Source organism: Carassius carassius, chromosome 6, assembly GCF_963082965.1.
Source record: "Carassius carassius chromosome 6, fCarCar2.1, whole genome shotgun sequence".
Lineage (NCBI taxonomy): Eukaryota > Metazoa > Chordata > Actinopteri > Cypriniformes > Cyprinidae > Carassius > Carassius carassius.
In genome coordinates, this window is record NC_081760.1 from 37109229 (window position 1) to 37133314 (window position 24086).

General features: G+C 37.0%; 1 protein-coding gene across 3 annotated transcripts; it reads left to right on the forward strand.

Annotated features, from left to right (window-relative positions):
- Positions 1-1164: 1164 nt before the first annotated feature.
- On the forward strand, positions 1165-23409 carry LOC132142833 (B-cell receptor CD22-like). 3 transcript variants are annotated; one of them, XM_059553002.1, is made up of 13 exons: positions 1165-1325; positions 1886-1962; positions 2156-2497; positions 4342-4593; positions 4827-5174; positions 5926-6188; positions 20803-21133; positions 21540-21791; positions 22182-22445; positions 22520-22604; positions 22736-22781; positions 22945-23186; positions 23334-23409. In XM_059553002.1, the coding sequence occupies exons 2-13, from the start codon at positions 1890-1892 to the stop codon at positions 23365-23367; spliced, it is 2532 nt and encodes an 843-aa protein (XP_059408985.1). In that variant the 5' UTR covers positions 1165-1325; positions 1886-1889; the 3' UTR covers positions 23368-23409. The 3 variants fall into 3 exon arrangements, with proteins under 3 accessions (XP_059408985.1, XP_059408987.1, XP_059408986.1); XM_059553003.1 differs by lacking the exons at positions 1165-1325; positions 1886-1962; positions 2156-2497; ... (1 more) ...; positions 4827-5174; positions 5926-6188 and adding exons at positions 14333-14641; positions 15201-15277; positions 15471-15812; positions 20391-20642 and having other exon boundaries at positions 20786-21133; XM_059553004.1 differs by lacking the exons at positions 20803-21133; positions 21540-21791; positions 22182-22445; ... (2 more) ...; positions 22945-23186; positions 23334-23409 and adding exons at positions 6564-6827; positions 10412-10499; positions 10665-10713; positions 10796-10876; positions 10963-11161 and having other exon boundaries at positions 1165-1962; positions 5926-6174.
- The last annotated feature ends 677 nt before the right edge of the window (positions 23410-24086 follow it).

Here is a 24086-nt window from a genome sequence, read left to right on the forward strand (position 1 = left end):
CACCCAATCACTATTCAAAACTAGCCAAAACTAGCCCAGTCGAGTTTGAGGGGGTGTCCACGTTTAACAATTGTGGTCAGGAGATAAAATACACATTGACGTTTGGTGGGTTTCACTTGTAAAATTAGCATTCCAGGTACAAAATATCAAGTTATTGGGGTCATTTAAACCGACAGACATGAAAAGCAACCAGCTGCAACAGTGTTAAAGTTGTCCAGTTCACCAGAAAAACCACAGACTTGGCAACACTGCCTTCAACTTCTGTATTATGAGTGGGGGAAGGGAACCCATGTGCCTGTGCTTCACCCTCTGCTGGAGTCTTTCGGTACTGCATCATAACAGACTACAGGACACAATGACATATTAACTATGAAATAACAACAAAAATTATATTTTCTCTTAATCGTTATAGTACAGGTAAGTGCACACTGTAAAATAAGGTGCAACCGAAAAACTACAATAATTGCTTTGATAACTTTTATTGCTTCTAAACTAACTTTATGCAACTATCAATAAAATGTGCTTCATCTTTTTGACCACCACATGACAGAAAAGTGAAAGGAAATGCAGAAAAGGTTCGAGTAATGAATCCCAGTTCTCTTGTTTTGGGAGGTATTCAGTAGATCTGTTTGTGATTTTGAAGAGCTTTAATTTTTACATGTTCCCGTCTTGTGTTTTATTGACTCTTATTTTGAAGTATTGCTGGTCGTTGTTTTGCTTATGTGAACTGTTCTGTGTTTTTAGCTTTGTCTGGGTTTATCTGCTTTGTTTAGATTATTTTATAATTTTTGTTAATAAATTGTACTGCATTTAAATCCTCACTTCTTCCTTGCCTCAAGCGTGACATTAATACTATCTGCTGTCAGTCTGGTGTGTAAGTGCTTGTGTTGTCGGTCAGAAACTGACACCGACTCACTTAAACACCATGTATTTGCTCATGTTTCTGATTGTGTAAATGTAGTTGTGTTGCATGATTGCTTCATAAGTTAAAAAAAGAGTTTGTGTTAGAAAGAGGATCTTGAACCTAAGAGCTGTAAACCTTCATCCATTAAAAAATCTTGATGCTCCTCCAGTTATGATAAGTATCTTTACAAAGCAATCATGTTTCACATATTCTCTCACAAAGATTTAACAAAAGTCAATTCTAAAACTTATTTATTTGGATCTGGAGACTTTTCTAGTTGTTGTTGTGTAGTTGAGATGGTGTTATGCATATGCAGAAAGAGGAATCTTTAAATGCAGATTCATGTGTGAAAACTTACACATAAACTGCTGATATTTCTCTCATTTGGCTGCCGACACTGAGACATTGACACTGCAGCGTGGTAAGACCATTTTTACCATTATTTAACATTAGGTAAAATAATTCTGAAGGGCTACAACATATATTTGAACAAATGTGGTGATGAGTTGAAGATACATGTTGTAGATTCATACCCTGATAGCACACGTACATCACAGAGACGTCTGTTAATGTCTGAGTCTGCAAGACGTGTTTTTGAGAGTGTTTGCTCATCTACAATATGTCTATTGGATGTTTCCTAGCAGATGTTAAATTGATGTTATAAAAATGTCTTTAAGATGTTTATGATGTAGAATGCATTTAAAACTGACATAAGATGTCTATCAGAGATTTGTACACAGCAGGTGCTTTCCAGATGAAGCGATCTTTAACAGACTTCTTGCAGACGTACCTGTGCTATCTGAGTATGTAAATAATGTGTGAAGATCTTTACATGAGGCCTGACATGAGAAACCTCCTCAGCACATGTCAAGCCTTCACTGAGCACTGAACTATTCAGAAATCATCACCATCTCTATCCAATATTAGGACAATAGAGTTTGAGATCTATATAGATGATGCTCATTAAGTCATATCTGTCAGTTTTATGATCGCAGAAATCACTATGGCAACATCACTCATGATGTCACTTCCTCTGATCTTCATGATCATGACTGCGGGTGAGTCTTCAGTCACTATACAGACACTTTAACACTCTTTGAAAAGATGATCGAGCTCTTCACAATTTGTAGCTTTTATACTAACATGAGTGTTTAGCTAACAAATAAAAATGGTCAAAATAAAAAGATACTTTTTGTGCACTGGATCAAATCACCAGAAACACCACCTCACTCTCTCATTACTGTGTTTCAGGGGGTGATGGTCAGCAGGATTGGGGAGTGCATTACAGCCCTTCATATATTTGTGCATTAAAGGGTTCAACAGTGAAAATGTCCTGTACTTTAAAATATCCTAGTGATTATAAGATTGAAACAGTCTTCTGGACCAGACCAGCTGTAACTGATGGAGATCCACTGAACCTTTGTTTAGATCTGGAAAAGAGTAAAAGAGTTCAGTGTGACGAAGAAAATGAAGACACTTACAGCATCACTCTGACAGATGTAACAGAAGCTGATAAACATCTCTACTACTGCAGATTCACTACATATAGAGGAACATGGACGGGGATTCCTGGAGTTCAGCTGGACGTCACCGGTACTGACCTCTCAGAAACACACACACACACACACACACACACACACACACACACACACATGTAACTGCATCTGCATCTGTAGTATGACATTTCTTCTTTTCCCGTACATGTTCCTCTGTTTGGGGAAATTGTGGCCTAGTGGTTAGAGAGTTTGACTCCTAACTCTAGGGTTGTGGGTTTGAGTCTTGGCCTGGCAATACCTCGACTGAGGCGCTCTTGAGCAAGGCACCGAACCCCCAACTGCTCCCTGGGCGCCGCAACAGAAATGGCTGCCCACTGCTCTGGGTGTGTGTTCACAGTGTGTGTGTGTGTGTGTGCACATTGGATGGGTTAAATGCAGAGCACGAATTCTGAGTATGGGTCACCATACTTGGCTAAAGGTCACTTCACTTAACTTTTTCTGAACACAAAAAGAGAAATGTCATAAAATGTCCTGATTGGTTGTTCATGTAATGAACGTAAATTGTGACGTTCTTAATGCTTTAACAAAAGATGCAAAACTGTATTAAAATAATGTGACTTTTGACTTGCATTCCATGTGTTCTGGTGCAGTGGCAGATCTAGAGAATTTTTCCTGGCGTGGCATGAGGTTTCAGGAGGGGGACATGGACATTATTCATAATTTAAAATGCTACAGTTTTCATTGAATGTGTTTTGTTCTCTACACTGCAGTCCATGTGAGTCAGACGTGCAGTGCCTGTGCAACACCAGCTTATGACACCGCTTAGATATCTCAGTTGTATTTGGCATGTCGACCATTTTTCAAAATTGGATAGTCATAGATGCTGGGAAAGTGGATGCATGCCAATTTTGTGACAGCAGTAGTTTAAACACACACAAAGAGCTAGACTAACATTAGATCCTTATCTGACCTGACGATCATAGAAAAATTCGATGAGACAACAAAGTATTGCGGATGTAAATAACGGAACAATGTGGTTGTTGCAGGGTTAACTGTCTGCTTATGGACTTTTTCGACTTTGTGTCAGACTTACCTCTAAACTCACTGCTCACTGTTTATCAACCTCTCTTCTCTGAGACACTGTGTACTGCAGACAGATGCACCGAGCAGCCTGCCCAGCCTGCCCTGCTGCCTGCCACTGACTGGTGAAATTTCGCGGGGGTCGCTGCCGTGCTGGTGATGGGTGAAACCATTGTGACTGTGAGGGGGAGGGGATTCTAAATCAGCGATTTCAGTTTGAGAGGAGTTTGGTGCAGGTCTCCTTGACCTTCAACGTGTAGGCTATGAACATAAAATATACTTAAAAAATATTATCTGATTTATAAATGGGGTGGCAACAGGGGTGGCAAGACTGTATCCCAGGGGTGACAGCTGCCACCCTTTGCCACCCCGTAGATCACACATGCACACCATGCAGATAATCCACTTAGAATATACAACATGAGTTGCATGAGAGTGTTTTTGAAAGCGTTTGCATCCTGTTTTTAAAGCCTGAAGAAGATCACCATTCACATTTCATTTTATCTGTTTAACTGTTATGTTAGAGCTGTACATTATTGTTATAGATATTATGTTGGCACCAGAAGAGATTAGTTATTGTCTTCGATCAATTTTGAAATCAAAAGAAGAGATTAAAGGAAATAATGCTAGATTGTTTATTTAGCCACAAAGACATTGTTTCTTTGAAACATGCATTGGCTGTAAAGCAATGAAATAATTTTAAAGCATTTTTTAACAGTGTGTTCTGAAAAAGAAAGAGGCCACATGGCTTTAGAACAACAGCAGAGTGATAAAAAAAAGACTGAATTTGAGTTTTTGTGTGAACGCTCACTTTAAGATGATGGTGAAATAGAGAAAGAGTTGTTGCTGTTGTTCTGTCAGACCTGCAGGTGGAGACACAGCAGAGTGTGAAAGAGAGAGATTCAGTCTCTCTGAAATGTAAAAGCAGCTGCTCTCTGCCTCAACAAACAACATTCATCTGGTTCAGAAACACACAGAGAATAACTACAGGAAACGTGAAAGAGAATCAGCTTCAGCTGCAGTCAGTCAGTCGTCAAGATGCAGGAAACTATCAGTGTGCTGTTTCAGGATATGAGCATCTGATCTCTCCACCTGTTTATCTTAAAGTACAATGTGAGTATAAGCTGATTCATTTACATTAGTGAAATATTTCACTAGTTATTTCACACCAAGTTCAACATCAGCGGAAAACTAAAAGAAATGAAAGATTCATTAAAGCCTAATAATATTTGTCATACATGAGTGTTTAGCTAACAAATAAAAATGGTCAAAATAAAAAGATACTTTTTGTGCACTGGATCAAATCACCAGAAACACCACCTCACTCTCTCATTACTGTGTTTCAGGGGGTGATGGTCAGCAGGATTGGGGAGTGCATTACAGCCCTTCATATGTTTGTGCATTAAAGGGATCAACAGTGAAAATGTCCTGTACTTTAAAATATCCTAGTGATTATAAGATTGAAACAGTCTTTTGGACCAAACCTGGTGTAACTGATGGAGATCTACCAAAGCTGTGTTTAGTTCCAGAAAACAGAGGAAGAGTTCAGTGTGAAAATGAAAATGAAGACACTTACAGCATCACTCTGACAGATGTAACAGAAGCTGATAAACATCTCTACTACTGCAGATTCTTTACAAACATTGAGAAGGGAAAATTGACGGGGATTCCTGGAGCTCAGCTGGACATCACCGGTAGAGTTAGTGACCTCTCAGAAACACACCACACACACACACACACACACACACACACACACACACACACACACACACACACACACACACACACACACACACACAAACAACACACACACACACACACACACACACACAAACAACACACACACACACACACACACACACACACACACACACACAAACAACACACACACACACACACACACACACACACACACACACACACACACACACACACACACACACACACACACACACACACACATTATGCAGCAGTCACCTGTTATTCCTGTAGCTCAGAAAGTAGATCACGACACTAGTAATGCTAAAGTTATGGGTTCAGTTCCCAAGAAATACATGAACTGATAAAATATTTACCTTGAATCAATGTAAGTCACTTTGCATAAGAGCATCTGCTAAATGCATCAACATAAATGATTCATTCTTCACTAGTCATATAATAATTGCTGTTAATAATATTAATCGTCTGGTTGACTACGTCTTGTATTCATTTTTCTAAAAAAATCCTGTCAAATGCACATAAACTGACAGTCACCACTTATAAGCTACTACTAAATATTATAGAAATGTAATTTTCTGTAAAGTTGGTTTGTAATGTTTACAGAAATAAATTTGAATTTAATTGAATTTAACTAGTTTATTCACTTTAAAGTTCCCATTGTTATAATATTATTGATGTTTTTATTAATCTGATGGTGAATCAGTGTTGTTGCTGTTGTTCTGTCAGACCTGCAGGTGGAGACACAGCAGAGTGTGAAAGAGAGAGATTCAGTCTCTCTGAAATGTAAAAGCAGCTGCTCTCTGCCTCAACAAACAACATTCATCTGGTTCAGGAACACACAGAGATTAACTACAGGAACAGGAGAGAATCAGCTTCAGCTGCAGTCAGTCAGTCGTCAAGATGCAGGAAACTATCAGTGTGCTGTTTCAGGATATGAGCATCTGATCTCTCCACCCGTTTATCTTAATATTGAATGTGAGTACAAACTGGTCCATTAACATTGGTTTATTATTCTCTGAGATTTTTGAATTTAGTTCAGATTTGTTTGATAAATTCAGCCCAATCATACAGACTGCATGCCATTTTTCTTTATTAATCTACTAATATGTCAAATGAATGTGATTTATGAATCTGTGTTTAGAGACCGTCTTTATGAATCTGTGTTGATAAATCAGTACATGTAATATTGTTTTATTTACTGTGCATTTATTCAGATGTAATTTTAACCTTTCTGATCGTCACTCAAATAAAATCTCTTTCAGTTTCATCTTGCAGAGACACTTTAGTAATTGTTAACAATGATAAGAGAAGGTCATGAGATGAATAATGTAATTATTCTCATCATTTAAATATGTTTAATCTAGATCCTCCACAGAGCGTCTCGGTGTCCATCAGTCCGTCTGGTGAAATAGTGGAGGGAGATTCAGTGACTCTGAGCTGCAGCAGTGACTCAAACCCTCCTGCTCTCATCTTCAGATGGTTTAAGGAGAATCAAAACTCAGCTGTTGGATCTGGACAGAGTTTCATCATCTCCAGCTTTAACTCCAGTCACAGCGGACGCTACTCTTGTGAGGCTCAGAATCAACATGGATCTCAGAGATCAGACTCTGTTTCAGTCGCTGTTGAAGGTATTTACTATAAACACTCAGTTTTAGCTCTCTTCAGCAGTGTGTCCCATACATTAATTTATTTGTAGCGGGCTGGGTTGCGTGAGTAATGCCTAATAAATCAGTGTTTGTGAGCTCAGTGCTGCTTTGTATACAGCTGTTACCGGAGAAACCTCTATCTCTCCCTTTTCTAATAACATCTTATGCTGGCAGAAAAATAATCTGCATATTTATGTATGGGGTGTGGCGGGATGAGCAAATGACAGACACAGTGGGCGTGGCATCAGCACGGTGGCCGAGAGAGCTCAACACGCTGCAACTTAAGAAAACACATGCAAATTGAAAAAACACCAGCAAATGAAGAAACATCTTCATCAGTTTGACAACACAAGTGTTGCAAATCCTCACAGCACATGCAAACTAAGAAACGCTGCAAATCCTCACAGCACATGCAAACTAAGAAACGCTGCAAATCCTCACAGCACATACACATTAAGAAACAATTAATGAAGCATTGCAAATTTATTTTCATTAACCTTGAAATTATATTTCCACAGTGGCGGAGCCAGGAATTCTTCACAGGGGAGGCCAGGCAGGGGCCAGTAGTTACTTTGGGGTGGCACAAAAAACATAATTTTGCAAACAAACACGGCACTTATTCAACCATAAAATACTTTTTAAAGTATTGTATGTGCCCAAATCACTACGATGTATAATGTACAATAACTAGCCTGCAATGGCATTTTTTTATTAAAGTTTACCATAATCCTGAGCCTCATAATCTTACTCACCCTCAAGTTATTTAATAAAATAAAACTTAGAAAATTCACTTTGGAAACAGAATACATATCTCCCAATGATAATGAAAAGTTTAAAAAGGACAAGAAATTATTTACTGAAGTGAATTTAATTTCAAGTGCAAACTATGAAAATTCAGCAAACTTACAAGCGGTTTCCAAATTACATGTCACTAGTTAAACTAGTACAAACAACCTACATTAGTTTGATTCTATGGTTATTGTGCTTAAGTAGTCAAGTGTGTGTGTGAGTGGAGGTATACCTAACATTTCTCTTGGGCTTGTGCTCTCTGGAAATTCTTCTCCCTCACTCTCTGGGTCAGTCTGGTCTTTCTCTCTTTCATCCTGCCTATTATTCTCCTGTGTCTTAGTCATTTGGCTGCTTCTTGCTACTCTTCCTGAAGAAGGATGCTATATCTGCTGCCTTTCTCTTCATTTTCCACACATTTCACTGACTGACTGACATAAATACAAATCAAAACATTAGCAAAACATATCAACATTAACATGTTTGAAAAACAGCAAAAAATGTAGGATTATTATTGAGCAAAGATTAGATGTTTTTGCTGTAGGTTTCTAATTTTATCTTGAGTTTATATCTAGAACTCTGCGTCATGCGCGTGACAACACAAATATGATGAGAGCGCAGCGGTTATTCACATCCATCTAACGTTAGCGTGTTTACATAGAAAAGTAACGTTACTGTATATAAAATCGACTTAGAAGCTAGTAATTATATTGGTATGTTGAATCACATTAAATGTTTCATGATTAAAACATACATTTATATATTCAGAGATAAAATAAACATAGTTTTGAGCATCCAAGTCAACACTACCCTTAGCAAAAAGTAGTATACTTTAAGTTTATTTTATTAAGTTTACTTAAGTAAAGTTCAAGTATACTTTCAAGTTTACTTTATGTAGCAAGTATACAAAGTGTTCTAGTGTTCTAGTAGTATACTTGTAAGTGTACTGTTTCAATACTCCTTGGGACTAAATCTGCCCACTTTCTAGTATATAAAATATACTTTTAAATATACTTTAAGTATAACAGTAGCAAACCTCTATGTTTGTAGTTTATACAGCAATTATAATAAAAGTGAACTTGATTTACTGATAGTTTACTAATTAAATACTTTGTACACTTATACTGCAAGTATATTCATAAGTTTTATTTAAGTGAAATTTATATCATACTTTAAGACTACTATGTCCCTATTTAGGTTTGAATTTGTATAAATTTTGTTACATGAATATCTGAGCATGCAAAACATACAAAGAAAAAACAGTGTATCTGCTTGTAAACAAAAACATTTCATTCTAGCTTCATGCATTCTTTTTTAAAACACTTTAATGTGGGTAAGTTACAAAAAAAGATGATAGATTCAGGCTACACACACTTTAACTACACAGAAATCCTTGCAAAATTCCAATCAGACAACGGATGAGGAGATTTCGCTCAAGAGCAATTGATGACATGGCTGAGAAGAAAATATTTAAGTGTAGGTATTATTATGGTTTTTATGACCTAGATGTACATTTTACCAGTTGTTACCTACAGTTTATACAAACATTATGGTCATCGACCAGTGATTGATATCTCAAACATAATAATAGCGGTTAGACGTTGGATTTTGGTTGAAAATGAAAATCGAGTTGACGTCTAAATCCAACGACTGTTTGACGTCAAGCTCCAATGTTGGGCAGATGCTGAATTTTGGCTGGAATAAACCCCCCCCCCCCAAAAAAACATAAAAAACGGTGAAATGCATGGCAGTACATGTATTACCAGCTTCGCTTATTACTAAACAGTTTGACTTTATTTCTGTCAGACGTCTACAGAAGTTCTTTTTGAGAATTAACAGAGGTTTAGATGTTGATGTTTTATTTGAAAATGTTTGGTCACCATTATTGTGATCAGTGTTTGATTTAGTTGTGTAGTTTGACTCTTGGCTTAATAAGTTTGTGGATCCTGTAATAGTGTTTACCAAAACACACAATTTGTTATAAAAGGAGCCATAAACAAAGATAAGGTGATATAGTTTTCATCATCATGAAGAAAAATGATTAAGATAAATATTTTTATCATCATTGACCCAAAGTGGTTATTTATTATTAATGAACGATTTTCAAGAGACAATATTTTACATGTGGCAGAAACACCGGGTTTGTAATATGAATGTACTAATGGAACAACATAATTGTTAGATTAAAAAACATCAGTGAATCAGGTTATTTCATGATGATTATAAAACCATTAACAGGTAACAGCCATCATCTGATCTCATGTAACTTTAGCTTTCTTTGATGCTGCAAATGTGCTCGACAAACAAACTATCACAGCAGCCACAATAGCCAAAACATACAATAAGTGTTAAGAGCCCAACTAATGGAAACACGAATCACTGTTATGGTGTTTAACTGTTATGCTGTTATGGAAATTAAACACATTAGAGTTAAACCCCTGTTAATTTTCAATAAGAGCTTTTGTAGACGTCTGACAGAAATAAAGTCAGTCTGGTTAGTAATACGTGAAGCTGGTAATGCTGTTTGTGGAGTTGTTTAATCCTCCCCTGCTGAGATCTTGAGATATTTAATGTGCTGCCATGCATTTCACCCTTTGTTGCAGTGTGGTGCTTATTCCAACCAAAATTCAACGTCTGTCTGATGTCGGAGTTTGACGTCAAACAAAGTTGGGTTTAGACGTCAACCCGACTTTAATATTCAATACTCGTCACAGGGGGCAGGGGAGTGCCGCCACAAATAATGTGGGAAGTGTGAAATAATCTTCATGAACATCTTTCAGGGACTCAGAGAGCTGTTCTACAAACAGTTACTGGGACTGTGGCAGGATTGATCATCATCATCATCATCATCATCATTGTGTTCAGGAGGTGAATGAAGTTTGTCTTGACACAAAATTAATCTTTTTTTTCCAGTAAATTTAAAATATATGCACACTTTATCTTATTTTCTAGAAAAAAAATACTTTTTCCTGATTTTAGTATTTTTTATTTATGTGATGTTTTAACATTTTAATAGTTTTCTCCTGTTTTCAGTAGGAAGAGGAAGAGAGAATGTGGAACTGAAGACGTGAATCAAAAGCAGGTAAACACACACCTCCATCTTCAACTGCAATATTTGATGATGTTGCACTGAGCTATAAATAAAAGACAATCTTTCTCTGTAGACGGCTGACTCGAGTGATGATACATACACAGCTCTGGATCCAGCGTCCAGAACATCAGCTGACATTTACAGCACGATCAGAGTCAGTAAATATCTCAAACAGTTTTTACTCTCACATTCAGCAGATCCATATAAACACAGACTGTTCTGTTCATCTGTCTCTCACAGTCTGGTGACTTCAGACCTCCTGATGACACCTACACGGCTCTCGATCTTCAGGCCAGATCCTCTGATTATGAGACTCTAGCAGTAACTTCAGCACATCCACATTAAACTCTCCTCACAGAATTACTGCTCAGATGGAAATACAGATGCTCCCCAGAAACTCATAATTTGATGCTTTGTTTATTATAAGTAATTTTCTTAAACCTTTTTGAAGTAAAAGTGTTTACTGTAATTGAGCTTATAACAGTTTGCAGAAATGTATTTTTTTTTCAGTCTTTCCAATATTGTGCATTGCACATTTTCATTATACTTGTGCTGCACTCACAAATATGATTTTATATTTTAACGTGTATTTCTGTTTGTTTTTTAAGTAACATTATAATGTAACATATTTAATAATGTAGTTTAGTATCTCTTCACTGGAGGATTGAAGATGAATTATGTTATTTTCAAGCAGCGTTTTCTTGTTAAACTCTGGACAATTTGTAACTGATTGTATTAAAGTTTCTAGCTGCTCTATCAGTGGATTTTGTTCTACTGTATCTTTATTGAAGTAACCTAATAAAGTTTGACATCCAGCATAAGCATTTCACTTGTATCTTCTGTGTTTTTCATCATTGGTGATAGTATTATACATTAGGATATAAGGACAGAAGGAAAGAAGTGGTGAATATGAATACTGAGAATGGAAATCAACAGCACATATTTTGGGTCTGTTATGAGTTGCTATCTGCATATGAATATGTCTGGTTTCATAATTTATATTATCAATAGTTTGTACAATCCTACAGTTTATTTCTAGTTTAATGCTATATACGAGGAAAGAGAGACACTTTACTGTATCTCTTTATTACTGTATCTCTAGAAACGTGAAGTTTTAGGAAATCCTAAAGATGTTACCCTGTTTGAAACACTGCAGATGTTGTTACACATCCTCGTGTGCAGATGTTTTTTCATGCAATCAGTAAATAAGTGAGTTTCAAAAAGCTGATATTAAATCTTAAGTCACATGGATTCATTTTCACCTCCAATATATATATTTTTTTTATATAGTTTTATGGTGATATGCTTTTAGAGTTTGACATCTAATTTTATACAAAGATTCAGAAATATATGTCTTGTGTAATATTTGCTGTCATAAGTCTCATTGCTTCTGATCTCATGAAATGAATGATATAATAAACAGATAAAATACATGTACAAACTATGTACTTGTTATTGTAATAACTTGGTACTATCGCTGATCCTTCCCCTGAACCTAACCCTAACCCATGTGAGTTCCTTATGTATTCCAGTATTTTCTGAAGTAAATAGACTGGAAGTAGTCTCCCTGAAAAAGGGGAACACAGACATTTTAAACAGACAGACATGAACAGATGTTGAGTTTCCCTCAACTTCTGCATTATAAGTGGGTAAAAGAACCATTCCATTTTTACAATATAACCAAGAAATGCATCCCAACTTGTATTTAAAATCATTGCATTATTATTATACACAAAGTTACACATATTGTACTTTCTAACAAAACAAATAAAGAAATGAGCATCAATTGGAATAAAACACTATATCAATCAGGTTAGCTTGCACCTGTATGTGTGACAAAATAACTTGTATAAAATAAAGACAATGCAGAATAAATCATCCATCATCTTCCGTTTATCCGCGGCCGGGTCGCGGGGGCAACAGTCTAAGCAGAGACGCCCAGACTTCCCTCTCCCTAGCCACTTCCTCCAGCTCTTCTGGGGGAACCCCGAGGCGTTCCCAGGCCAGCCGGGAGACATAGTCCCTCCATCATATTACCTTAAATCAAAATATGTGTAATACTATACATTAAACTCTTTACTCACAGGTCATGTGTACTCTGTCCTTAACGTGTGTCTCAATCTAATAACATTTCAGTTATCACAATATAAAAATGTACACATTTTCAATGTAATGAAGTCGTATCAAGCTAAATTTAAATTGGAAGGATTTAGCACTGACCTTTTAACACTCACTCATCTACGATACAAACTCAAATGAGAATAAAACTTGTGAAGAGATAATCATTTTAACAGCATAATACTGTTTTCTCCTCATAAGTGTTGTTAGATAATCTTATACTTACTAGCTATATTAACAGTACAGTGCATGTATTCACGTTCAACCTGTTCGACTCAATCTCATCCCTTTTTTCACAATACAGACATAATAATTATACGAATACCGTATATACTCAAACCTATTTGATCATTACTATTAGGATATTGAGGGGATTACCTGAAAAAGGGGAACATAGATATTTTAAACAGACAGACACGAACACTTGTTGTGTTTCCTTCAACCAGGGTTAACCTTACCAGGTTTTCAAAACAAAAGCCGCCCAATCACTATTCAAAACTAGCCAAAACTAGCCCAATCCAGTTTGAGGGGGTGTCCACGTTTAACAATTGCGGTAAGGAGATAAAATACACGTTTACGTTCTGGTGGGTTTCCCTTGTAAAATTAGCATTCCAGGTACAAAATATCAAGTTATGGGGTCATTTAAACCGACAGACATGAAAAGCAACCAGCTGCAACAGTGTTAAAGTTGTCCAGTTCACCAGAAAAACCACAGACTTGGCAACACTGCCTTCAACTTCTGTATTATGAGTGGGGGAAGGGAACCCATGTGCCTGTGCTTCACCCTCTGCTGGAGTCTTTCGGTACTGCATCATAGACTACAGGACACAACGACATATTAACTATGAAATAACAACAAAAATTATATTTTCTCTTAATCGTTATAGTACAGGTAAGTGCACACTGTAAAATAAGGTGCAACCGAAAAACTACAATAATTGCTTTGATAACTTTTATTGCTTCTAAACTAACTTTATGCAACTATCAATAAAATGTGCTTCATCTTTTTGACCACCACATGACAGAAAAGTGAAAGGAAATGCAGAAAAGGTTCGAGTAATGAATCCCAGTTCTCTTGTTTTGGGAGGTATTCAGTAGATCTGTTTGTGATTTTGAAGAGCTTTAATTTTTACATGTTCCCGTCTTGTGTTTTATTGACTCTTATTTTGAAGTATTGCTGGTCGTTGTTTTGCTTATGTGAACTGTTCTGTGTTTTTAGCTTTGTCTGGGTTTATCTGCTTTGTTTAGATTATTTTATAATTTTTTGTTAATAAATTGTACTGCATTTAAATCCTCACTTCTTCCTTGCCTCAAGCGTGACATTAATACTATCTGCTGTCAGTCTGGTGTGTAAGTGCTTGTGTTGTCGGTCAGAAACTGACACCGACTCACTTAAACACCATGTATTTGCTCATGTTTCTGATTGTGTAAATGTAGTTGTGTTGCATCATTGCTTCATAAGTTAAAAAAAGAGTTTGTGTTAGAAAGAGGATCTTGAACCTAAGAGCTGTAAACCTTCATCCATTAAAAAATCTTGATGCTCCTCCAGTTATGATGAGTATCTTTACAAAGCAATCATGTTTCACATATTCTCTCACAAAGATTTAACAAAAGTCAATTCTAAAGCTTATTTATTTGGATCTGGAGACTTTTCTAGTTGTTGTTGTGTAGTTGAGATGGTGTTATGCATATGCAGAAAGAGGAATCTTTAAATGCAGATTCATGTGTGAAAACTTACACATAAACTGCTGATATTTCTCTCATTTGGCTGCCGACACTGAGACATTGACACTGCAGCGTGGTAAGACCATTTTTACCATTATTTAACATTAGGTAAAATAATTCTGAAGGGCTACAACATATATTTGAACAAATGTGGTGATGAGTTGAAGATACATGTTGTAGATTCATACCCTGATAGCACACGTACATCACAGAGACGTCTGTTAATGTCTGAGTCTGCAAGACGTGTTTTTGAGAGTGTTTGCTCATCTACAATATGTCTATTGGATGTTTCCTAGCAGATGTTAAATTGATGTTATAAAAAGTCTTTAAGATGTTTATGATGTAGAATGCATTTAAAACTGACATAAGATGTCTATCAGAGATTTGTACACAGCAGGTGCTTTCCAGATGAAGCGATCTTTAACAGACTTCTTGCAGACGTACCTGTGCTATCTGAGTATGTAAATAATGTGTGAAGATCTTTACATGAGGCCTGACATGAGAAACCTCCTCAGCACATGTCAAGCCTTCACTGAGCACTGAACTATTCAGAAATCATCACCATCTCTATCCAATATTAGGACAATAGAGTTTGAGATCTATATAGATGATGCTCATTAAGTCATATCTGTCAGTTTTATGATCGCAGAAATCACTATGGCAACATCACTCATGATGTCACTTCCTCTGATCTTCATGATCATGACTGCGGGTGAGTCTTCAGTCACTATACAGACACTTTAACACTCTTTGAAAAGATGATCGAGCTCTTCACAATTTGTAGCTTTTATACTAACATGAGTGTTTAGCTAACAAATAAAAATGGTCAAAATAAAAAGATACTTTTTGTGCACTGGATCAAATCACCAGAAACACCACCTCACTCTCTCATTACTGTGTTTCAGGGGGTGATGGTCAGCAGGATTGGGGAGTGCATTACAGCCCTTCATATATTTGTGCATTAAAGGGTTCAACAGTGAAAATGTCCTGTACTTTAAAATATCCTAGTGATTATAAGATTGAAACAGTCTTCTGGACCAGACCAGCTGTAACTGATGGAGATCCACTGAACCTTTGTTTAGATCTGGAAAAGAGTAAAAGAGTTCAGTGTGACGTAGAAAATGAAGACACTTACAGCATCACTCTGACAGATGTAACAGAAGCTGATAAACATCTCTACTACTGCAGATTCACTACATATAGAGGAACATGGACGGGGATTCCTGGAGTTCAGCTGGACGTCACCGGTACTGACCTCTCAGAAACACACACACACACACACATACACACACACACACACACACACACACACACACATCAAGCACTTTATTATGTAACTGCATCTGTCGTATGACATTCCTTCGTTTCCCGTACATGTTCCTCTGTTTGGGGAAGTCTAGGCCTAGTAGTTAGAGAGTTTGACTCCTAACCCTAGGATTGTGGGTTCAAGTCTCGGGCTGGCAATACAATGACTTAGGTGCTCTTGAGCAAGGCAACAAACCTCCAACTGCTCCCTGGGTGCCACAACATAAATGGCTGCCCACTGCTCCGGCTGTGTGTGTGTCTGTGTGTGTGTGTGCACTTTGGATGGGTTAAATGCGGAGCACGAATTCTGAGTATGGGTCACCATACTTGGCTGAAGGTCACTTCATTTTTTCTGAACACAAAAAGAGAAATGTCATAAAATGTCCTGATTGGTTGTTCATGTAATGAACGTAAATTGTGACGTTCTTAATGCTTTAACAAAAGATGCAAAACTGTATTAAAATAATGTGAGTTTTGACTTGCATTCCATGCACAGCAAAATCCCCAGTGTTAATTTAACACTCTGAGTGTGGACTCATATAAACACTGAAGCAGTGTTAAAAGTAACACTGAAGCAGAGTTGAAGTTAATGAGATAATTAAGAAGTTAATTGAGTTATGATTGACCATTATTGAAGACACCTGATGTTAACAAGCAGAATCACCAAACAAGAAAATCACTATTTGTGTGTCACCATTATAGTGGTCAGTGTTTGCTTTAGTTGTGATCTTGAACCTTCAGTTATTTACTTTAGACTTTGTGTGCTGTAGTAACTGAATTATAACATACAGACCAGAGCAAAGGCAATCATGTGTGCTATTGATTGTGGTTTGAACTAATTCTCATGGAGTGACCTGAATGCGTGAGTTCAGGTTTCTTTAATGTATACATAAATTAAGTGGGAAAAAAAATCCAGCAATTTTGGCATAATATGACATGTTTTTAAAAGTTAGTTCTACATAAAAAAAAAAAAAAAAAAAACTCTTTAGTTTAGACCAGTGGTTCCTAAGCCTGTCCTGGAGTACCCCAAACACTACACATTTTCTTTGTCTCCCTAATTAAAAACATCTGATTCAACTCATCAGCTCATTAACCCATGTGATAACGAGTTGAATCAGATGTGTTTAATTAGGGAGACAAAGAAAATGTGTAGTGTTTGGGGTACTCCAGGACAGGTTTGGGAACCACTGGTTTAGACACACAGACCTCAAGAATCAGCGTGAGCATCACAACAACGGTGACCATCAAAAAAGCATGTTGTAGCCAATAAAAACACATCCATGGCTCCCATCATGCATTGCGGCATGAATAAATTATTAGCTGAACTGTCTTTTTAACTTTTTATTCTAACTATATTTTATTTTTGCTGTTTTTATGTGAATTTTTAGTATCTAGTTTTGTGACGGTCAGAGTAGATCTGTTTATCTGGATATGCTGTTTGTCACCGTTGTTGAGATTCATACGCTGATTCTTGTTATCTGTGTGTGCCTTAAATAAAGACTCTTTAATTTAAAAAATATAAAATCAGAATCACTTGCAAGAGAAAGCTACAAAATGTATAGAAAATGCAGACTCTTTCATTGTGGAATCAAAGCTTTTACAATCAATAATGGAGAAGTATTTAGAGAAAACACTGTAAATAAGTTCAGTAACTCAAGTCAAACAACAATTACATTAAAACATAATCATCACCACCCGATGACTTTTGCTCTTGGCTGCCCCACAATTTTTAAAAGTAAAAAGCCACAAGCCAAGATCCCAACTGAAGCAAACACTGACCACTATAATGGTGACACACAAATTGTGATTTTCTCGTTTGGTGATTCTGCTTGTTAACATCAGGTGTCTTCAATAATGGTCAATCATAACTCAATTAACGTCTTAATTATCTCATTAACTTCAACTCTGCTTCAGTGTTACTTTTAACACTGCTTCAGTGTTTATATGAGTCCACACTCAGAGTGTTAAATTAACACTGGGGATTTTGCTGTGTATGTTCTGGTGCAGTGGCGGATCTAGAGATTTTTTCCTGGTGTGTCATGAGGTTTCAGGAGGGGGGCCATGGACATTATTCATAATTTAAAATGCTACGGTTTTCATTGAATGTGTTTTGTTCTCTACCCTGCAGTCCATGTGAGTCAAACGTGCAGTGCTTGTGCATCACCAGTATTTGGCATGTCGACCATTTTTCAAAATTGGATAGTCATAGATGCAGGGAAAGTGGATGCATGCCAATTTTGTGACAGCAGTAGTTTAAACACACACAAAGAGCTAGACTAATGTTAGATCCTTAGCCGACCAGACAATCATAGAAAAATTTGACGAGACAACAAAGAATTGCAGATGTAAATAATGGAATAATATGGTTATTGCAGGGTTAACTGTCTGCTTATGGACTTTTTCGACTTGGTGTCAAACTTACCTCTAAACTCACTGCAACCTCTCTTCTCTTCTTTGGTGCGGGTCTCCTTGGCCTTCAACGTGTAGGCTATGAACATAAAATGTACTTTAAAAATATTATCTGATTTATAACCCACATAGCAACATTGCGTCGGCCCAGATCCGGCCCTCATCTGGCACTCATGGAAAGATGATCTGGCCCACATGCAGCGTGGAATGATGGCACTTGGGCGGAACACTCATTTGTTCCTCTGTCCATATCTCTGCTGAATAAATACGGGAGAGTAAAGAAGTGTTAATTCCTACCCACTTTTATTTTTATTTATATTTTTTATGGATATTGAAGACCACTCTTGCAGGGCAGATGGGGCAGGGCCCACCATCATATTAACTATCTATTTATGTTGTTACTGATGCTTATATGTTTTTAGTTTGTTTTTGTAGGTTGTTGCATTGTAGTTGTTGGAGCTTGTATTGCAAGACAAATTTCCGTGTACACGGACAATAAAGTGCTATCAATCAATCAATCAATCAATCAATCAATCAAAATATTCTTGATTGTCACCATTATTGAGATTCATGTGCTGATTGTTTATATCTGTGTGTGGCAGCATAGGTTAAGTTTTTTTTTTAGCTCATGTTTGTTAAAGGATTTTAACTGATTATTATAAAACTGCTGGCTCTCATGCAGGAGAAACACAGGGTTTGTAATATGAATGTATCACTGGAACAACATAATTGTTAGATAAAAAAAAACATCAGTGAACCAATGTACTTCATTATGATTATAAAACCATCAACAGATAACAGCGGTCACTTGATATCATGTCACTCTAGCTTTCTTTGAAGCTGCAAATGTGTTTAACAAACACACCGTCACAGCAGCTAAAAAAGACAAAAGATAGAATAAGAGTTAAGAGCGCAACTAATGAAAACGCTAATCACTGTTATGGTGACACACATTAGAGTGAAACCTCTGTTAATTCTCAATAAAAACTTTTGTAGATGTCTAACAGAAATAAAGTCAATCTGGTTAGTAATAAGTGAAGCTGTTAATGCAGTTTGTGGAGTTGTTTAATCCTCCTCTGGTGAGATCTTGAGATATTTCATGTCTTCTTTTATCTTCAGTTGATTTCATCTAAGGTTGTGACTGAAGTCAGTTGTAGTTCTTGTGTTTCTGCTCATCTCTTTTTCTGTTCTCTTCTTTCCTTCAGTGATTCTGCTTGTTAACAGGCTTATTAAGGCTGAAATTACTTCATATTTAATATACACAGATTTTGCGGTTCAGATAAGGTCCATTTCTGGTTAATTTCTTTACTCTTGGCTGACATGTGGCATTGCTGTGGCCTGCTTGTGGCTCAAATCTGGCAAACAGGAGCGGTCCGTCCAAGGGCCATCATTCCACGCTGCATGTGGGCCAGATCATCTTTCCACGGGTGCCAGATGTGGGCCGGATCTGGGCCGACACAATGTTGCTATGTGGGAAATGGGGTGGCAACAGGGGTGGCAAGACTGTATCCCAGGGGTGACAGCTGCCACCCTTCGCCACCCCGTAGATCCGCCTCTGTTCAGGTGTCATTGCACATATCCAGTTAGAATATACAACATGAGTTGCATGAGAGTGTTTTTGAAAGCGTTTGCATCCTGTTTTTAAAGCCTGAAGAAGATCACCATTCATATTTCATTTTATATGTTTAACTGAATATTGATTTGCATTATGCTAGAGCTGTACATCATTGTTATATGATATTATGACCAGAAGAGATTAGTTATTGTCTTCGATCAATTTTGAAATCAAAGGAAGAGATTAAAGGAAATAATGCTAGATTATTTATTTGGCCACAAAGACATTGTTTCTTTGAAACATGCATTGGCTGTAAAGCATTGAAATAATTTTGTGTTATGAAAAGTGCAATGCATGTAAACACGAATTGAACTGTTATTAAATGGATAATCTCAAGCAGGACATTTTTAACAATATGTTCTGAAAAAGAAAGAGGCCACATGGCTTTAGAACAACAGCTGAATGATAAATAAAGACTGAATTTGAGTTTTTGTGTGAACTCTCACTTTAAGATGATGGTGAAATAGAGAAAGAGTTGTTGCTGTTGTTCTGTCAGACCTGCAGGTGGAGACACAGCAGAGTGTGAAAGAGAGAGATTCAGTCTCTCTGAAATGTAAAAGCAGCTGCTCTCTGCCTCAACAAACAACATTCATCTGGTTCAGAAACACACAGAGAATAACTACAGGAAACGTGAAAGAGAATCAGCTTCAGCTGCAGTTAGTCAGTCGTCAAGATGCAGGAAACTATCAGTGTGCTGTTTCAGGATATGAGCATCTGATCTCTCCACCCGTTTATCTTAAAGTACAATGTGAGTATAAGCTGATTCATTTACATTAGTGAAATATTTCACTAGTTATTTCACACCAAGTTCAACATCAGCGGAAAACTAAAAGAAATGAAAGATTCATTAAAGCCTAATAATATTTGTCATATCTGTGTTTCGTGTTTCAGGGAATGATGGTCTGCAGGATTGGGGAGTGAATTACAGCCCTTCATATGTTTGTGCATTAAAGGGATCAACAGTGAAAATGTCCTGTACTTTAAAATATCCTAGTGATTATAAGATTGAAACAGTCTTTTGGACCAAACCTGGTGTAACTGATGGAGATCTACCAAAGCTGTGTTTAGTTCCAGAAAACAGAGGAAGAGTTCAGTGTGAAAATGAAAATGAAGACACTTACAGCATCACTCTGACAGATGTAACAGAAGCTGATAAACATCTCTACTACTGCAGATTCATTACAAACATTGAGAAGGGAAAATGGACGGGGATTCCTGGAGCTCAGCTGGACATCACCGGTAGAGTTAGTGACCTCTCAGAAACACACCACACACACACACACACACACACACACACACACACACACACACACACACACACACACACACACACACACACACACACACACACACACACACACACATTATGCAGCAGTCACCTGTTATTCCTGTAGCTCAGAAAGTAGATCACGACACTAGTAATGCTAAAGTTATGGGTTCAGTTCCCAAGAAATACATGAACTGATAAAATATTTACCTTGAATCAATGTAAGTCACTTTGGATAAAAGGATCTGATAAATGCATCAACATAAATGATTCATTCTTCATTAGTTTCATCACCTTGAAGTTTCAGTTGTTATAATATTTTATAATTTATTTTATTAATCTGATGGTGAATCAGTGTTGTTGCTGTTGTTCTGTCAGACCTGCAGGTGGAGACACAGCAGAGTGTGAAAGAGAGAGATTCAGTCTCTCTGAAATGTAAAAGCAGCTGCTCTCTGCCTCAACAAACAACATTCATCTGGTTCAGGAACACACAGAGATTAACTAAAGGAAACGTGAAAGAGAATCAGCTTCAGCTGCAGTCAGTCAGTCGTCAAGATGCAGGAAACTATCAGTGTGCTGTTTCAGGATATGAGCATCTGATCTCTCCACCCGTTTATCTTAATATTGAATGTGAGTACAAACTGGTCCATTAACATTGGTTTATTATTCTCTGAGATTTTTGAATTTAGTTCAGATTTGTTTGATAAATTCGGCCCAATCATACAGACTGCATGCCATTTTTCTTTATTAATCTACTAATATGTCAAATTAATGTGATTTATAAATCTGTTTTTAGAGACCGTCTTTATGAATCGCATGTTGATAAATCAGTACATGTAATATTGTTTTATTTACTGTGCATCTATTCAGATGTAATTTTAACCTTTCTGATCGTCACTCAAATAAAATCTCTTTCAGTTTCAGCTTGCAGAGACACTTTAGTAATTGTTAACAATGATAAGAGAAGGTCATGAGATGAATAATGTAATTATTCTCATCATTTAAATATGTTTAATCTAGATCCTCCACAGAGCGTCTCGGTGTCCATCAGTCCGTCTGGTGAAATAGTGGAGGGAGATTCAGTGACTCTGAGCTGCAGCAGTGACTCAAACCCTCCTGCTCTCATCTTCAGATGGTTTAAGGAGAATCAAAACTCAGCTGTTGGATCTGGACAGAGTCTCATCATCTCCAGCTTTAACTCCAGTCACAGCGGACGCTACTCTTGTGAGGCTCAGAATCAACATGGATCTCTGAGATCAGACTCTGTTTCAGTCGCTGTTGAAGGTATTTACTATAAACACTCTTTCAGTTTTGTCTGTCTTTAGTGTGAAATAATCTTCATGAACATCTTGTTTCAGGGACTCAGAGAGCTGTTCTACAAACAGTTACTGGGACTGTGGCAGGATTGATCTTCATCATCATCATCATCATTGTGTTTATGAAGTGAGTTCCTGCATTTCAAAGTAATTTCACAAGTTAACACAAATGCAGAATTTACTTATGACTAAATATTAAATGTTACTTACAATAAATTACTGTTCAGTTCTTTTTTAACAAAGTGTTTTTTTCCGAAGATGGAAGAAAAGAGACGGTGGAGCTGAAAGAGTCAGACAAAATCAGGCAAGTTTCAGGATCAGCAGGATCATGATATAGAAAGAATATTTAAGCATATATAAAAATTTAAACTAACAAGATCATGTACTGTTGCTTGACAAATATTTGACATGATGTTTCAGATTGATCTGCTGATATCTATGTGATTATGTAGTTATTTTTACAACAGCAGGAGGATCGTGTTGGCAGATCTGCAGAAACAGCTTCGACCAATGATGTTCCAGTGTATTCAGTAGTATCAGCCAATCAGAGGGATGATCTGTATGCCAACATTAAAAAAAAGGAACCCAAACCCAAAGACTCTGGAGATGTTGAAGATGTTCAGTATGCCAGTGTCCATCACTTCAAGAACAAAGACATGAACAAGACTGAAGAGACCATTGAGATGCAACATCCGTCTGATGCCAACAGGTGAGAAATGATTCATCTGAACCCAAATGAAACATATTTGATGCTTAATCAGAGCTCTCAATGTTTTGGGTTGACATGATGGATTGTAGTCTGCTGGTGGGACTTTCTGAAGTGCCACATTAACATATTCATTTAATCTCTCCCCAGAGCTGAAGATGTGATCTACAGCTCAGTAAAATGAAGAACAAGTGGTCGATCCGATGCTCATGGGAGACCTGTTTTTTTCTGTTCATACTGTATGATTTTATTGCTAAATTCATTACATTTGAACATTGTCAGAAAGTCTTAATTTTTTATTATGGCATCATTGACAAATTAGCACATTTTACACCAAATTTTCATTACTGTAATGGTGCCAGGTATTGTATTTTCCATGATTTCATTACTGTAATAAATACTGTAATCCTTTGCAATAATTTTGTTCTACTAAGAGCTACACAAAAAATAGCAAGTACATAATACATCAACCTGTTTTACCTAGCCTTAAATTATTGTGCTAAGTCTATGATAATTATTTATATTTTAGAGCAGTCAGAACTATTCAAAACCATGTTATGCTCGGAGCCGGATTATCCCCAGGGGCACCAACCACACAGCAAAATCCCCAGTGTTAAAGGGTCATTCCACCCATGGAGACATGAATCTGTATTGAAAGTGGGTCATATATTTAGTAGAATAGTATCATTTTTTTTTATTTTGGTCCTTCTGGGCCTATAATAGGCAGAAAATAACTTTTTAGAGCTTGTGGACTGTAGACAACAATCCCCATAGTGCATTGCAATGCTCAGCTCCGCAGGCCACTCCCACTTCTCCGCCCATCAATGTGGATTATAGTTGAGCTCTCCTCTACGCTACCGATTGTAAATTATTTGGCACAATTTGTTGTGAAGAGTTATTTTG

What these genes read in the sequence shown, in the direction of transcription:
- LOC132142833 (XM_059553002.1), top strand. Translation starts at nt 1,890, where the DNA reads ATGATCGCAGAAATCACTATGGCAACATCACTCATGATGTCACTTCCT. An exon ending in CTTCATGATCATGACTGCGG is followed by an intron (nt 1,963 to 2,155) that starts GTGAGTCTTCAG and finishes ACTGTGTTTCAG; the next exon opens with GGGGTGATGGTCAGCAGGAT. An exon ending in TGTTTATCTTAAAGTACAAT is followed by an intron (nt 4,594 to 4,826) that starts GTGAGTATAAGC and finishes ACTGTGTTTCAG; the next exon opens with GGGGTGATGGTCAGCAGGAT.